This window comes from Stegostoma tigrinum, chromosome 26 (assembly GCF_030684315.1).
Source record: "Stegostoma tigrinum isolate sSteTig4 chromosome 26, sSteTig4.hap1, whole genome shotgun sequence".
In the NCBI taxonomy this organism is placed as follows: Eukaryota; Metazoa; Chordata; class Chondrichthyes; order Orectolobiformes; family Stegostomatidae; genus Stegostoma; species Stegostoma tigrinum.
Genome location: NC_081379.1, coordinates 18,136,281 through 18,153,125, shown reverse-complemented (window position 1 = coordinate 18,153,125; position 16,845 = coordinate 18,136,281). Strand labels below are relative to the sequence as shown.

Here is a 16,845-nt window from a genome sequence, read left to right as displayed (position 1 = left end):
TAGTAAGCCAGGGCTGAAAATAAGCTGAATAAGTGATAATGTGGGCTAAGAATAGGAGAGAATGAGTAGGTTGTGCTGAAAGCGGCACAAGTCACTCAAGCACACAGGTGTTGCGAATGGCTAAAACAGAAATGGAAGGAAGTGATCAGGCTCAAAAGTTATTGAACTCTATGAGTCCCAGAGGCTGCACTGTCCCCAAGCGAAGGTGAGATGCTGTTTTTCAGGCTTGCACCGAGGCTCATTGGAACACTACAAGAAACAGAAATGTTGGTTTGGGAGCAGTGTGTGTGTTCATGTGCCTGGCAACTGGAAGCTCAGGATCATTTTTACAGCTAAAATAGTTCCGCAAAGCAGTCCGTCCCATAGATTTAAACCATCAGGCATCAGAAACTCATTCACCTCTCCAACCATCCTCAACACCTGATAATTGAAAATCAAACACTATTTCCAACACAATGGGAAAAGTTCTGTTTGTGGGCATTTTCATTCATCCCCATCTCCGTCTCCATCTTCAAGACCCTCACCCCACTGCACTTCAGAGAGATGCAACAGAATTGATAAAGCACCCACAAAAAGTAACAATGCCCGAGCCATAACCTCTAAAAGAACAAAAGGAGGAATTGAGAGGCTGTATGGTAAGTCTGAAAATGGATGACAGGCGAGACGAAAGATAGTTTGGATCACAAAACCGGTGAACTTCTCTTATATATTGAAGTGTTCCTAAGAAAAAAAAAACAAGAAGAATGCAATGCTGGATGGAATTTGCCCATTTTCAGGTGGACAGTTTTGTCAGATCAGATTTAAGGTCCACAGCCCAGAACAATTTTCCTCATGCAACCTGTCACTCGCCCCCTTTTTCATAATGTAGTCAGGTTCTCAGGCACCTTTCCTGCAGAATCACAGGGCCAGGGACGTGGAAGTGCTGGGACCTGCCCTGGCACCATATTTAAAGCCTAGCTGCACACCAATTCAGTAAGTGCTGGGCAGAAACTGCCCCTCACTCAATGGTGCTTGAGCCTCTACATTCAGGAAATGTGGCAGGGAAAAGAAAAGCTCTCTTCCTTCTTTTATGGATGGGGGACTTGGAGGTTATGAGTGAGTGCTGATGGACAGGAGGGCAGTCTTCTTCTATCTGACAACTACAGAAGACCATACAATCAGGTCAAACCAGCCTGGACTTAAACTGCAGCCTATGTCAGTGCTGTGTCCCGGGGGAAACAGACACCCAGCAGTGCAGGAAGAAAGTTTTCAAGGATGAGTACCTTTATCTTCTGTCTGGTACTTTACATTCACCGGCCAATACTCATTCTGTCACTGCACACACCTCTCGTCAAGACCCATGGAGTAAAACTCTACTATTGCACACAATGTGTCCACTCAAGAACTCTCACCCACCTTACCTTATCAAACTATGAATGTTGCTGCCCTCAGCACATCCTGCTTATTCACTGGCAATACCACACTGCCTCTCCTGCTCTTGCATTACCACTGACTGCCCTTCCATCCACCTTGCCCACAAACAGGATATGGATGAGCCCTTTGACTGACCATTGGGGTACCCATGACTAACCGAAGTTTCTGTTTACCCAAGTAAGGAATGCCCCACTTTGTAATTCACAAATGGGCGTTTGCTTGAAATACATGTTGTGTGCTTATATGTAAACTGCTGGCATGTGCTATGGTGCAACACAGTGACACGCTCACTGGCTTGACTGTACTGCACTCCCCACTAGCATAAGCTGCTTGCCCCTCTCTCTCTGCTAAACTGTAATGCAAGCCAAAGAGGCTAGCAATCTTTAAATGAGCACTAAAATTCCTGGGCTCTGCGAAAGCAATATGATATATAAAGAGACCGACAGCCTCCAAGCAAATGTGAAGTAAGTAAATGCTAATAAAGTAAGATAAGAGCCATAGTAAGTAACTTGAGTAGATGTATGAGATGATGCTTCTTCCTGTGTGCCAAACAACCTGGCGGAAGCATGCAAGTCATCAGTTCTGGTGAACTTCAATGGAAAGTGTTGAAAGGTTGAACAGGTGTATGAGTTAGCCAGAGAGCAGTCACAATGATGTGCTGAGGTCGGTGGCTTGCTGATGCCAACTAATGTGGATGAAAGATCAAGGAAGATGGCACAGACATGGACATCATCGTGTAGACGCAGTTGGATGATGGACAGGAGGGGCATTTGGTGGGCTGCCCAGGTACCCACACTGATTTACATAGCTGAAATTTACATTGCCTAGTTTCTTGGCAGAGGAGAGGAGAATTGGAAGTGGCATATAAATAGGGCGGTTTGGGATTTATTGTGATATAAATGTGTGGAAATAAGGTGGTCACCATTCAATGGTGATCTTCTGAAGTCACCATTCAAGGCTTGACGGGAACATTGGGGAAAAGATCTTGTCAACGTCAAGATTCTAATTCTTTCATTCTCACCATATTTTCCCACTTTACTTACCATTGTTCATGTCACATCAGGGAGGATAAAGTTCGACCCGTTATTTGTGAATTCAGTGATGAAAAGAAATATGGACATTTAGCACCCTCTGCAGGTTTAAACTGCAATTATGTAAGAATTTAAGTTTCTTCGCACAAGAAATTTGACAATTGAACTACCTGGGTGTTATGAAGTGTTTTGAACCATAAAATGATAATAAAAATAAGAATAAAGGAATCAAATATACTTTGAACTAGTGAGTTATCACAGAATTCAGTTGTTACTTTTATGTCTTTACACTCTTCACTTACAGCATGAAGTGAAAGAATTCACAGGCAACAAAACAAATGCTATTCCTCTGACCGTAACCATCCTTCTGCCAGCTATTAGCTTGGTCAGTCCCCAGTAGGAATGTGCGCTTGATGATGTCCATGATTTGTGGATGGAACTGCACCCAAATTCACTACATGAGTATCCTGCTGATGCCAATTCAGAATTGAAGCTCGCTCACTGATAATGGCTAAAGTAGGACTTAAAACCTTCGCCTTCTGTTTATGAGGAACGAGTATTATTGCTGAGCCAAGAGCTACTGTACAAAGCAATTTTTCACAACTACTGTGTTAATAATACTTTACAATAAAATTTTAATTCCTGGATTTCTACATTAAAGTATGACAGAAGACACTTTGGAGTGAAGTCAGTGGTAAACTTGTCACGCTCCTCTGTCTACAGCATTCTCTGACAGGAACCAGGGCTCCATCCAGCCCTTGCTTTGAGAATCCCATTCTAACAGCTCTAGTGAACCATGTTATCGCTCTATCTTGTTCTCCTGCATGTGCTCCTACGTAAGCAGTTGTTCCATAGTTTACATACTTCACATAATCTAAGTATATATTCACTGCACATTCCACTGTTCTCCAGTGTTAATGATAAACCACAGAGATTTACTGTGGAATACGATATATTGAGGAAGGGTCACCAGACCCAAAAAGGTAACTCTGTTTTTACCTTCACCGATGCTGCCAGACCTGCTGAGCTTCTCCAGCAACTTAGATTTTGTTCCTGATTTACAACATCCGCAGTTCTTTCAGTTTCCACTTATATAACTCAATTAATAAGACAACAATAAATTAAAACTTAATTTCTCCAAGTTCACACAGATTATGTCTTCTATCGATCACACATCACAAATGTCCTAGTACCGCTGATTCTGCCGTCTTGGATTCAGTAGGACTTTGAGCTAAAATGCCATAATACCTTTGATGGGAATTTTAAGAGAGCCTATTAATGTTTTTGAGAGAGCCAGGTTTATATCAGATGGCAGACTGGCTTTCGCTGCAGATGGCAGTTGGCTGTCCCTGATTTTCCAAATGCCCTCATCTTCATACCAGTAATGACCTAATAGTACTTTTTATACAGGATCGATGTTGTCAACACTATCAGTTATTTAAATTCAATTGGCTTCCTGCATTTAGGTGCTTGGTTTAAATTAATTGGTGAACTTCGCCTCCCCTTTCTCCCTATTTACTTCAGAACCCTCTCCCCATCCCCCTTTCTGATGCAGGGTCTCGGCCCAAAACGTCAGCTTTTGTGCTCCTAAGATGCTGCTGCTTGGCCTGCTGTGGTCATCCAGCTCCACACTTTGTTATCTTGGAATCTGCAGTTCCCATTATCTCTCTTCAAACTTGTTGCGTTGGTTAAAAAAATGTTGCTTGGTCTTTCAATGTAAAAGTTTCAATTTTGGGGTATTTCTGTTCTGGCACCCTCCTGCTGATGCTCACAGACATATATTTTTTAAAAATTTCCAAGCACATAAAAAACACCATCTTTTGAAGGAACGATGCACTGCTTTTCCCCACAACCATTTTTACCAACAAATGCTTACTTCCTGCCTTCCAATTCATGACTATACTACATAACTTCGTATATGCCTTGCTGTTTCATGATGTGTATTCTTTATGCATCCCTGTGCTCAACCTCTACATATCTTGTGATTCTGTAATGTTCACAAACATGGGCACACAAACATTAATAAAGAAATAAATACTTCTTTTGTTAAACATGACTCTTGTTCTCACTTTACTAATTTCAGCATACAGAAATTAGAGTTCAGCATTTCTGTTTCCAACAGCACCTACAAAAGTAGTCAACATTAAATTGTACACCCTGATACAAAGTAAGACTCCTCTTTATGATACTGGCCACATTTCTGAGGATCCTCCAAGTTTCAATTCAGTCTACAAATTTCCAATGCATTTTCTGAAAATTTACAAGAGTTTCATAATCAATTTCTTCTACATATCCTACTTTGTTTGCTTCTTTTCTTTCCATTTCACATCACATTATCCCCTAACCTCGTCTTCACCTCCTGCTCTTCTACATTATCAATTTTCAGTATTACATACTATCCTTCAGTGGACATCTTTATTGTACATAACTGTTACCTTTTCATTATCCTGCATATAACTAAATTTCTCACAAAAGTTCCTCAGACGTTTCCTTTTGTTATAGCTTATGAATGGTGTTGTTTTCAGAAAGAGTGTTTTACTTATCATTACTAGCAACCTTCTGATTGGTCCAAAAGAGGTATATTCTCTAACATGTATCTTGCACTTCTCAGAACTGCTCCATTCATTTTATCAACACCGATATTTGTAGCTCAACATAATTGAAACAAGAAAATGGCTGACATCATTTTGTCATTGAAATTTGTTTCCAGTGGTCATTTCTTGATGCCTTTTTATCACACCATGTTGTTTTGTAAATGTTCACAACATGAAAATAAGGAATGCATTCAGCTTTGCTCTTTATTCACTTACCCCTTCCATTGGGGAGATGAGGAGGTCATAGAGAGCACGAAGAGGTTGCTTATCAACCGAGTTCTGTTTACGAGGCAACGATGAAGTGGAATCTTGAAGGCCTGATGTATTGCTGCTGAACAGACTAGTCATACTTTGGCAGCTCCTGAAAGAACATAATAATAACATGCTCAAATTTTCAGCTTCTGTGTCAGGCTTCAAATAAGAATAGTTTATTAGAGTACGCTGTTCAGTCAAAACTACCACTGCATAATTTTTCTCACTTGTGAAGAAATTCCTTCTGCTGATCAAATGTTATCAGACAAATGTATTATTTTTGCACACTTTTCACATAGACTTTCAATTGTACACTCAAATCTAACCAGAAGGATTTCATACCACTGTACTCCGCAATATTACCACCTGAAAACTGCCAATATTTTTGCATTGTTATGTACCATGTCAAACTGCCTGTAAAGCACATTAGGCAATGCTTTTCACTGTACTTAGGTACACGTGACAGTAGCAAATCAGATCAAATCATCATAGTTACATCTTTATGCCTGTAAACTTCATAAAATTTGTACACAGCCTTTTTCAAAACAACTTGGAGAATAGTCAAGCTGCAGAGTAACAAAATGATAGTCATTAGGTCAAGTGGCCTCTCTCCTTATTAAAGCATTATACAGATAATTCCAGAAATCTGAAATGAAAACAAAGTTTTTGGAGAAACTCAGCAAGTCTGGAAGCACTCACGGTTAGAGAAACAGAATTAATGCTTTGAGTCTGATATGATTCCTCTTTGGAATTCAGTTCTCAGTAACTCTGAACTCAGTAACTTGGAACATTAACTACGTTAATAGGAGTCAGTTCCATTTATTCACAATTGCGTGTCAGGGAATAATTTTTTGATGCTTAATCTTGACTATGGTTTATGAATCTTGAACCTGCATCCTACAGTCTTCAGATAATTTAATAGTTTGCTTACTAAAACTTTAGCTTTACCTTGAATTAGTTTAAAGATTTGTAATATATCTCATTGTGGTCTTGTTTTGTCCACTTCAAAAGAACTACAAATGTGCCCCACAGTATCTGGACTCATTCTCCTTGAAACCTTGCCAATACGTTAATCTATTGCTCAAGACAGAACACAGGATTTCCAGGCTCATACAGGGCTGAACGAGGAAGAAGGTGGGTGCAATAATTCACAGTCCCACCAGCTTGCTTGGTGGTCATCTCATTATGGAGGTTGCGCTGGAGCTAGGGGAAGCAGTAGAGTCAATATCTGCAAGAGTCTGCTGGGCAATTAAGAATAACTCATGGCCTATTAAGGTTTATTGTAAGAGGCTAACTGCAATTTTCCAGGGAATCTAGCATTCTCAGATAAGGTTTAAGCTCTTTCTCCATGCATCTGAATACAGCTGTGGCGACAGACTCCCAGTGGGGAGTTGAACAGATGCTTTTTTTCCCTGATTGCCATCGTTTCCATGATTCAGATTTACTATACCATCATTTCTTGTCAAAGCTCACACAGCCAACAAATGATGTTTGTATAGTCATGAAAAATAGGAGTGGGGAGACCTTTCAACCCTTTGAACATGTATTCCATGTTCAACTAGATCATGGGTGATCAACTTGCAGCCTTAATATCACTTATCTGATTCCCTCCATAACTCTCAAAACCCTCATAAAACTATCTACTCACCCTCAAACATATTCACTAAACAAACATCCACTGCCCTCTGTCACAGAATTCCAAAGAGTAGTTGTTCTCCTTGGAAAGAAATTTCTCCTTGTGTCTAACTTCTTTTAAAAATATGCTCCGGAATTCTAGATTCACCCATAAGAGGAAACATCCTCTCAGTATTTACCTTTTAAAGCCCCCTTAGAAATTTACATGCTTCAACAAGGTCACTTCTCACTCTTCTAAATTCCATCTGGTATCGGTCAAACTTCCTGATAATTCCCTCATTCTCCCAACAGCTTAGCAAACCTTCTTCTAAACTACCTTAAAATGCAAGTGTATCCTTCCTTAAGTAAGGAAAGTCAACAGTGCATACAGTAGTCTGGATGCAGTCTCACTAATGCTCTATACAGTTGCAGCAAGACTTCCCCATTTTTTCTCTTTTGCAATGAAGGTCAAAATTAAAATATGCCTTTAATTATTCCATTGTAGCTCCACTTTTACATCTTCTGATTCATGTAAAAGGATACCCAGACCCCTCTGAACTGAGTTATTTATTTCAAAGTAATTACTCTGCATGCTAAAACAGTCAATAAAACAGCGATTGGCCCCCCATACATCACATTCTGTGCAGTGACAGCACATTTCATGCTGGTTATTGAAGTTGAGGGTCCAGAGGCAGAACAATGGCCCAGTACTGACAGCAAGAGTCAGAATGTCATGAAAGGTCTGCACAGGGTTCAGCCTGTTCTTCTTCCACCTGGGAGTGACAGGAAAACTGTAATAATATTGGGAGGCTGCAGAGGGATTGGGAGAAATATTGAGGCAACTAGGAAGTACAAGAAGAGGAATGCTGAAAAGAAAAGAGATCATCTTCAAAATAAAATGAAGGACTTTTTATTTTTGTTATACTGGATATATTATTTTACACATTGCAGTGCCATCTTTAGACAGGCAGTTGCTTCCTGTCTCTTGATAATGATGTTAACCGTGTTTCTGCCTTTGCACCATCGAAAGACGGAACTTACAGGATACTGTCACCAAATGTTTAGCATCATTAGCACAGCATAACATCTGAGATGCTTCTGAAGTGCATTATCCAACTCAATCTAACACTGAAACACATAAGGATGTACAAAGGCTGACAACCAAAATCTTAGCCAATCAGGTAGATTTTGAGAAGTACTGGAACAGGGACATGGAGGAGGGGTTTGGCAGGGAATTTCAGTTCTTAGGGATGCAGCAGCTGGAGGTGGGGAGTGGTGGGGGCAGGGGGGTGGGGGTGCGTTTTCATCATTGGTGGAGTGACTAAAATCAGAAATGTTTATTGGGCCAGAATTAGAGGAGTGCAGATTTCGTGGAGGATTGGAAAGCAGAAGGAGATTACAGAGACAGAGATTAGGCCATTGAGTGATTTTTAAGAAAAGGATAAAGATATTTGAATTGAGAATTATTTAACCTGGTTTCCAAGTACATCAGTGAACACAGGTAATGGATGAATGGGGCATTGCTGTATGTTAAGAAATGGGCAGCAGAGCTTTCGACAACCTCAAACTGTGGAGAGTAGAATACAGGAGAGTGACCAGGGATGCACTGGATTAGTTCAAGACTAGACGTGACAAAGATGTTGATGTAGGTTTTAACAGCAGGTACGCTGACAGGGCTGGAGATGACCATATTAAGGAGGTGGAAAAAGATTACTGGACATCTTACATGAGGTCTGCTGATATCCTTAAATCTCTTTCAAGTTCTAAAATCAGTGTGATTGTACCAATAGATCACAACACTATAAAAGCCAATCCCAGTCATTAGGTCAGCCACACATCTATTCACTTCTAATGTTCATAATGAACAGAATTAATGTTGAGATATTAGAACTCTACTTCAGCACTCTCCAGCAAGTTAATACATATCGCTATGTCCTGAAGCTATCAGAACTGAATCAAAGGTGTGCATGAAATGTACAAGCCCCATATCAGGCAGAGTGGCTTCCTCCAACTGATTACTTCAAGCAGATTACTTTTCTGATGTCATTACATATTGACATGTTGCAGAAGCATTGATAAAGGTCTCCAACAATGGAAGTAAGTCAAATAGGCTGGTGGCAACTCTCCAGTGTTCGGCAAGCTCAGCTAAATTGCCAGCATGTGTCAATGAAAACAACCAGATTTATGGAAGCCTTTTATTATTGTCCAACTGGAAGTATGGTCTTTCCTTTCTTGCCTCCAGGTTCAACACTACAAACAATGGAAATTCCAAGTGTTCTTGCATACTCATTTATCATTGTTTAGAATTTTTTTTCAATTAGGAAGGTTCACTAACTAAATAAACTTAATCTATTTTGTCAAAAGTTGCTTTCCAACCTTACAACTGCAATCGAATTCTGATGATTACTGATCCCTGCCACAGATGTATCTGATGAAAACAATACAGTCAAAAGGCGGCTCTGTGACTGCTTCAGGCCCTGTCATTTCATTAACATTCCAATTTGTTTTTGGCAATTTCACCCTCAATTATAGAATAAAACAGAACATTCCTGTTTCACAACTTATTTTGTATTACCCCTCCTTAATCCTGCTTTGAAATAACAGCGTAAAATCAATGACACACTTGCAGGACTGAGCTCTGTTAGATATTGTGCTGTCAGTGTTCTCACACTAGATGGCACTGGAGATTTCCCATTACATCTTTTTTCTCCTTAACTACTCATGAAATCAGGTTGTCTATCATCATTGACACATCAAATAAAACAGAGGTTTCAAAGTGCGAGAATTTCTGTGGTCAAACATTGATTTTGTTAAAAATTGTAGCGACAGTAAAGTTTGGTTCTGTTTAATAAATTTGTTTATTTGAAGAATCTGGATCTGCGTATCTTTAGCGCTTGTGTGAAAAGTCAAATCTAAACCTTCAGGTTACAAGCTGTTACGAAACAGGGCTAATTAATCCAGCATTGGTTGCTAAAGGATACTGCCAAGTTGTAATTGCACCAACTTTGCTGTAGAAATGGAAGCATTCTACATTTGGAGGGTTGAGGGAGTGTATTCTGATTGCAGCAGACCTGAATAATCCATACCAGGATGCAGGGTAATGTGGGTAAAACAGAAGTGGCAGCATGTCGTGGTTATCAGTATGGGCACTGCCAACATACCCACTTCCACTGAGGGACAGCAGGGTGTGTTTGATCATACTACTTGTGTTGCAGTGTGGAAACAAAAATCCCACTTTGTCAAGGGTTGTGATTTTGGCAAGTTTATTAGTACTGTCAAGGGTACGTTTCTAGAAGGGCTTCAGGAATCTTGGGCAACGTTACAATGATGTCACTGTACAAAGAGTACAGTGTGTACAGAGTTAAGAAAGATGTGCAGAGACATGTGTGGAGTGGTTTGATTAACTTTAGGTAATAGAGTTCATGGACCAGGCTTTCAAAAGTGTTAGTCCTTGCTGTGAACAGGAAATCAAGCTTCACTATTCCTGTAGGTATTACAATATTAAAGATTGTAAAAAGAATGCAAATTTCCTAATTTACCCATCAGTTAGGCCCAAGCTGACGGAAAGCATGGGCCAGATTTTTGTACTTAACAAGAAGTACGACTAATTACAAAAAAAGGCATAGCTTCATGTAAACAATTATGAACCATCGACCTATAACTATTAAATTAATACTCTAACTCCCATATAAACTTCAACTTTATGCACAGAGGAAAAAACAAGCTTTGTGAATAGAGGGCAAGGCTGGGGAGACGTTTCAGTGGTTTCTGTTCACAGGGTTTGCTCAGGTTATTCTTATGCTGATCAGAACACTGCTTCTCGATCTTCCTTCTCCAGATGCTTTCACTTGTTGGCAAGAACCACATGGTGACTGGCTCAGTTACGAAGGCCTCTGACTTACTACTTAAAATTCACGTAGAGCAACTGCTGGAGGAAAAATTAATCAGTTTTCTTCAAGCTTGAAGCATTTTTATTGAAGAGAATAGCCATGACTCCTGAGTCTGTGAGAATCTGACAGTTTCTCATGGTGATGTTCACAGCCCCAAACTGTTATACTGCGTGAAAGCTAATCACCTAGCTGCTGGCAGAAGGAATGCTTTTCACATTGATAACCAGTCTACAGCCCAATCAGCTACTTGCTGCCAAGTGAATCTCCACTTTTACACTGTCCTTGGCTCCAGTTTATCTGCAAATTATCCACTACAAGCTTGAACTAGCAGTTGTGCAAACAGCATTTATAATTAGAGGGCCACTTACTTTCAAAAAGTGTACCGCTGCCTCAACAATCCATGGTTCTTAAAACCACTGCGAAAAATACAGAAAAATAAAAAGACATGCACTTTATAATAATGTATCAGCAAGGTTAAAGGCTGGTAAATTTCTGAATGCTGAGTGTCACACTATTTAAGCTTAATGTGTAATAAACAGTGGTTTTAAAAAGCCTGAAGGTATTCTTGATCTTGCCTTATCGTTGACAAGTCTGTCTAAACCCAAACTTGTGAATAGGATCACCATACAAAAAAAAAATGTGTAGTCTATGCTGGGCAATAAGTTGTGCAGTTACAACAGAGGGCAAAGGGACAAGGATTTACTCAGAGGTGGCATGTGGTCGTAGAGAAGCAGCTACTGACTACACTGGATCAAAAACTGTGCAAGCACAGCAAGGAAGAACATCCCACTCTGCACAGCCAGTGGTAGGGCTTTAACAGATGGAACAGTCAGCATGAACCTCTTACTTCTGTGAGTAAGGCATCCAGTGCAATCAGTGTTAGGCAGCAAGCTATTTGAGCGTATCAGTGGTTACAGTCAACAGTGGACTTTGAGCTGTGAAGATACTTTGGAATGCTAAGAAAATCTCAAAATAATCATTTTAAACTGTAAAGTTAAAATATTGAGAAGAAAAAGCAAAATTATTTTTAATAGGTAAAAGAAAAAAAAGTCCCAATTAAACGTGCAGCGCTAACAAATAAAATTGAGACTAATTTGATGACAGGAATGGGATAATATGAGCAACAAATCTACTCCTCCCAGGACAATAACCCTGCAAAATGAAGTAAATTGGAAACTCATTGAATGTAATAAGGATGCTGCAGTTTTTAAATGGTGGTGTGTTAAAATGTAATTTTAATACTAATTGCAAAGCCGGCAGTGCCAATGCTATCGAACGGCTGACTGATTAAATTAGATTAGACTTGTTGCGATAATTTCGCCAGTTTTCTTTATAGGATTTTATATGGAGAAAATGATCATAAACTGTTTGAATGACTGCTCAGCTAGACGTGATTTAAATAGCATGTTGGCTGTGAAGTTCGTTGAGATGTTCTAGGGTCATAAAAGATGCGCCATAAATCAAAGCTCTTTCTGTAAATGACATGAAGTTGTGGTGAACACGCAAGCCCGTTGAGTATCACCCAGCATTCAATAAGACAAACACACATTATTTAAGCCATGTCAGCAAGTTTAATGTATTGCACTTTAAAAGAAAAGCACAGCTCCTTTCGCTTATTTCAAATGACTTAAGATAAGTCTTACTCTATTGAAGAATAAATATCAATAACCCAATAAGATAGCTTTGCTAAAGAGGAAACATAACAACAAACTGTGTTGTTCAATCCAGATTTACAGTTTTCCAGGTGGTTTATTCTTTATTTCATTCCTTTGCTTTTACTGGATTCAAGTCTTACTGCGCAACATTAATAATGCATTCAGTTTGTCCACTATTTGTCCAAAATCTTTTCTTATTAACTATTCTCATTTATGTATATTATCCTCTGCAAACTATCCATAGCAGATCAGGGCATGCATTGTTCTCTCAGCATGTTTCACAAATCTCAGAATGTCGACTAGTCTCTTGATATAATCCAAGTACATTATCTTCCATACATAATTTTCTATACTTCAGCAGGTGCACCATGTCACAATAGCAGTAAAACATGGACCATCAATTTTCACTTTCTATCATCTGATTTTAAGACATGGAAAAACTAAAATAGTTTTCAAAAAGAGAATAAAACACTGACTTAAAAATGGTCCTCTAACCCAGGCTCAGGAAACCACTGTGAAACAAACAAAAAGAATCAAGAATTGCAATTAGCACTTCATCGAAAGGCCCTGAAATTCAGTCAGGGATAAAGACAATATCATTCCTGAGTTTTAATTTACACCTTGCTAGACATTTTACATATTGGGATAAATGATATCTGTAATTTATCCTGTTTGATAAAAGACAATGATTTCTGACATGGGAATGCACAAGTGAACTTATTTCAGAAAACAGCTTTTGGACAGAGGAGAGTAGCATAATGGATTTACAATACAGAACTGTAAGAAATTTTCTCTCTCTTTCTCCCTCTTCCCCTCCTCCTGCCTGTCTGCTCCAGCCTGTTGAGAAAAAACACCTAGTGAAAAAACAAACTGGAGAAACATCTCTTCACTGAGAACTCTAGGATATTTTTAAATGTACCCACTCGTGAGGACACAAGATATCCATTAAACCCTAGTTTCAAGTTCAAATCAAACATTTTAAGGACTCCAAGGACCTTCTATTTTAAAGAAGACAAAACAATCTTGACTTTCCTTTTATGCTGGACACACTCTCCTTTATACACTTTACATCTGTTTGATGCAATTTATTTTTTTTTCAGGGTTAGTAAAGAACTCTTTCCTCTAAAGAAAACCTAATAATTGGTTCCTTAATTTTGACTAGAACAGTGTTTTAATTGAAGTGTGAGGATAATTGCATGCCAAAAGGAAAGAATTAAAAATAATTACTGTGAATGATTGAGGGCTTAAAAAAAAGTCCCCAATTTACCTATCCTCACCTGGCTATAACAATTACCTTTCCACATGACTCACACTAGCCATGTGGAGACATGTTTTGTACACACAACATTCTACAATCCATCTAAGGTTGGCAGATGATGCTTTTCCAAGTTCTTTGGGACATACACTGGCCACTCAGCTCTATTCACACTAACATAGGATGTATACTATTTTTCTCATCCCTGTTATGGTATCCTAAAGTGTACAGAGCAGTCCTGAGCTGTCAGCGACAGTTTAGATAAACAGTTCCTGATCTACTTATATATCTTGAAGTTATATGTCAATTTCTTTACCCACAATGTTTGAAATTGACTGGCATGGTTTCTCATGTAAGCTTAAGAAAGAGAAAGGAGTTTTTGGGTTCTTCCTCTTGTGATTTAATTTTTTGAATCTCTAAGCTAAATGGTAAGGAGTATGTTAGATTTCTACAACGAAAGCGCTCTGCCACAACTAATTAAACTAAGAAAGAAGTGAGATGATCATAGTGAAATGCAACCCTCCCCACGGCGCCAATACCATCAACAATAAATTTCCGAACAGCCCTGCTCCATCATTTTGTGTTTAAAATCTAATGTTGATGGGTTATTTCCAATATACTGCAGTGTCCTTATGATTCACAATTGGGCAAAACATTCAAGGGATGAAATATCACTCGTCTTGGAAAGGTCTGTCAGCAAGACCTATCAAATTTCAGAAGGCAGCCAAGCACTTGACCCAGAACTTGACACAGATGCTGATGAGCTTGTTGACAGAATGACCAAAGATCATTCACATCAAGGCAATGCAACATCTACTCTTTGTTATCCGACATCAGTTACTCCTTCCATTGAATGAAAGTTACAAAATCTTCCTTCTCTTAAGAACAACTTAGAAATTATTTGGGCATTTGATGAATAGTTGGAAAGAAATAATAAGCAGGGATTGGGAGAAAGGAAGGCAATTAGGCATTAGGTAATAAGACCGATGCAAACGTGATGGGCCAAATGGCCTCCTTCTGTGTTGTAACAGTTCTGAGATTCTGGTAGGTGTTTAAAAATGTAGTTTGTAATCAAAACACCATTGTTCACAGAGCTCCATATGTACTCCTCACTCTGAAGATCTTAAAAATGTTCAAGAGTTGCTTTTATGCTTGAGAAATCATTTTTGGAATCAGGTCAGCTAAGCAAAAAGTATCCCACATGATAGCTTGAGGGGGTTTAAGGAAAAAGAGTGTTTTGCAAAACTTAGCCAAAATATTTAGAGAAATAGATTAGGAATGAATTTTTGAACTGCATCCAATTTGGCACTACTTATTTATTTGTCAATTGAAACAATTTTACTGGCCTTAGTTGGCAGAATAGGGTCAATACAAACAACACAGGGATGCAGATACATTTACAGCTGAATTAAATCCAGTGGGTCATATCTGTCTCAGTAAATTAACAATTCTATTGGAACTGTGCTTACACATATTTTACATAAATATCTTAATCAGTACACTATCCAGTGGATTGTCTGAATATCAAATAGACACATAGTGTTGTGGCCTTGATGTCTTCCTGAGCCTGTACTATATTGATTTTCTCACTGCAACTCACAAAGAGTAACCAGTTGGATAAAGTGCCAAAAGGTCACAGCATATTGAGCCACGAACCACAGGAAAGGAGAGATTAGGGGGAAAAAAAACTGTACAATGACTGTGATGTCCACAGAACTAGCAGAAGTGCATTTATCAAGGATAAAAACCGAAAGAACTGCAATGCTCCAGCAACTTCTGTTTGTGCTTCATTTATCAAGCCTTACGGGAGTGATACAGGAATGGGAAGATTATCCCAGTAGAGGGCAGTGAAGTATCAATAAATGAGTTTACCAAAATTATTGATGGTGAAATGGCAGGTAGCAGCTCCATTGCTTGAATGGAGGATGAACACACGTTTATCTTTCAAAGCTGAGGCAAAACCAAAGAGACTAATCATGAAGTTGAAAGATGGAACTGGAAAAGCAGAGTAAAATGGGACACAAAAATAGAAACGAGCTCCTGGGAATAAACGAGAAGCAGGATGACTGAGAGAATAAGGTGAATGACAAAAGCAGTTGTTGCCTCATTTCGATCTAAGATATACAAAGCAACAACTGCTTTGGAAAAACTCAATGAAAGCAGATCAAAACAAGGAAGGATGGTAGTTAACCACTCCATCAACAAATGCACTAGATATTAGATATCAAAATCTGCATTCATTACAACACAGAACAATATGCCAATAAAAAGCTGAGTCAATGGCTAAACATGAACATTAATTTTGTGGATTTAAAGAGAAATATTTATCTGTGAGGTACCACCTGTCTTACATTATAGCTGTGACATTTCCATATACTTCAATGCCAATCTGTGCTGATAGACGACTATAAACTAAAACTGAAACAATGTTCCTTTGTCACCATTTCTATGCTTCTTTACATTTGCATAAGGGCTGTGCCTGATTTCATTCTCCTGCCTGTAAATACAAATTTAGAAATACAATTTAGGAAAGTTGATGCCTATGGAAAGCTGGTAGAGTGCTCAAAAGTTCTGTTCCTCCATTTGATTATTTTGCTGCTGATCACAGCTCTGGCTTCAGCTCTGTGCCCAAACGTTTACGTGGTTTACATGGCAAAACAAATAGTCGTTTGTCAGAGTGACAGCCAGAGAATGAGTGGAAATGAAGAGCTTTCCTTCTCTAACAAGGAAAGAAAGCAAAACAACAAAATGAGAAGTAGCTGAAAGGGAGCATTCCACTCAAGCAGGGCTCTCCTTTACAAAAGGACTGGCAAGTTAGTGACATAGAAAGGACACATTATTAACTGGAAGCATTGACAACTTCATTTCTGCTCTCGTGAACAGGTTTCCCTCAAACAAAATGGTGATTCAAATGCCTAATACTTCTAATGTTTGTAAAGCTTTTCATGAGCATTTTGTGCAGACTTTCTATTTTCATTGCTTCCCCAGTTTGCTCCACTTTTGCACACCAGGGATGGCTTTACCTCTGGTACTTTGCCAGTCTGGTCTATCCTTTTACCAGCAAGCCTTTCCAGTTCTGGATGGCTATTCAACGACAAGGATTCATGTAGCTGACCCATTCCTTTCCTAACCACACGTTCA

The 16,845-nt window shown here is 39.0% G+C and overlaps 1 protein-coding gene across 5 annotated transcripts in view; it reads right to left on the bottom strand.

Annotated features, from left to right (window-relative positions):
* Nucleotides 1–16,845, bottom strand: part of ttc28 (tetratricopeptide repeat domain 28) — a 705,429-nt gene that overhangs the window by 84,897 nt on the left and 603,687 nt on the right. For all 5 annotated transcript variants that reach the window (XM_048556329.2, XM_048556332.2, XM_048556331.2 and 2 more), the window contains one exon: nucleotides 5,255–5,399. In XM_048556329.2, the coding sequence (XP_048412286.1) occupies nucleotides 5,255–5,399 (145 nt within the window). The remainder of the gene's footprint in view (nucleotides 1–5,254; nucleotides 5,400–16,845) is intronic.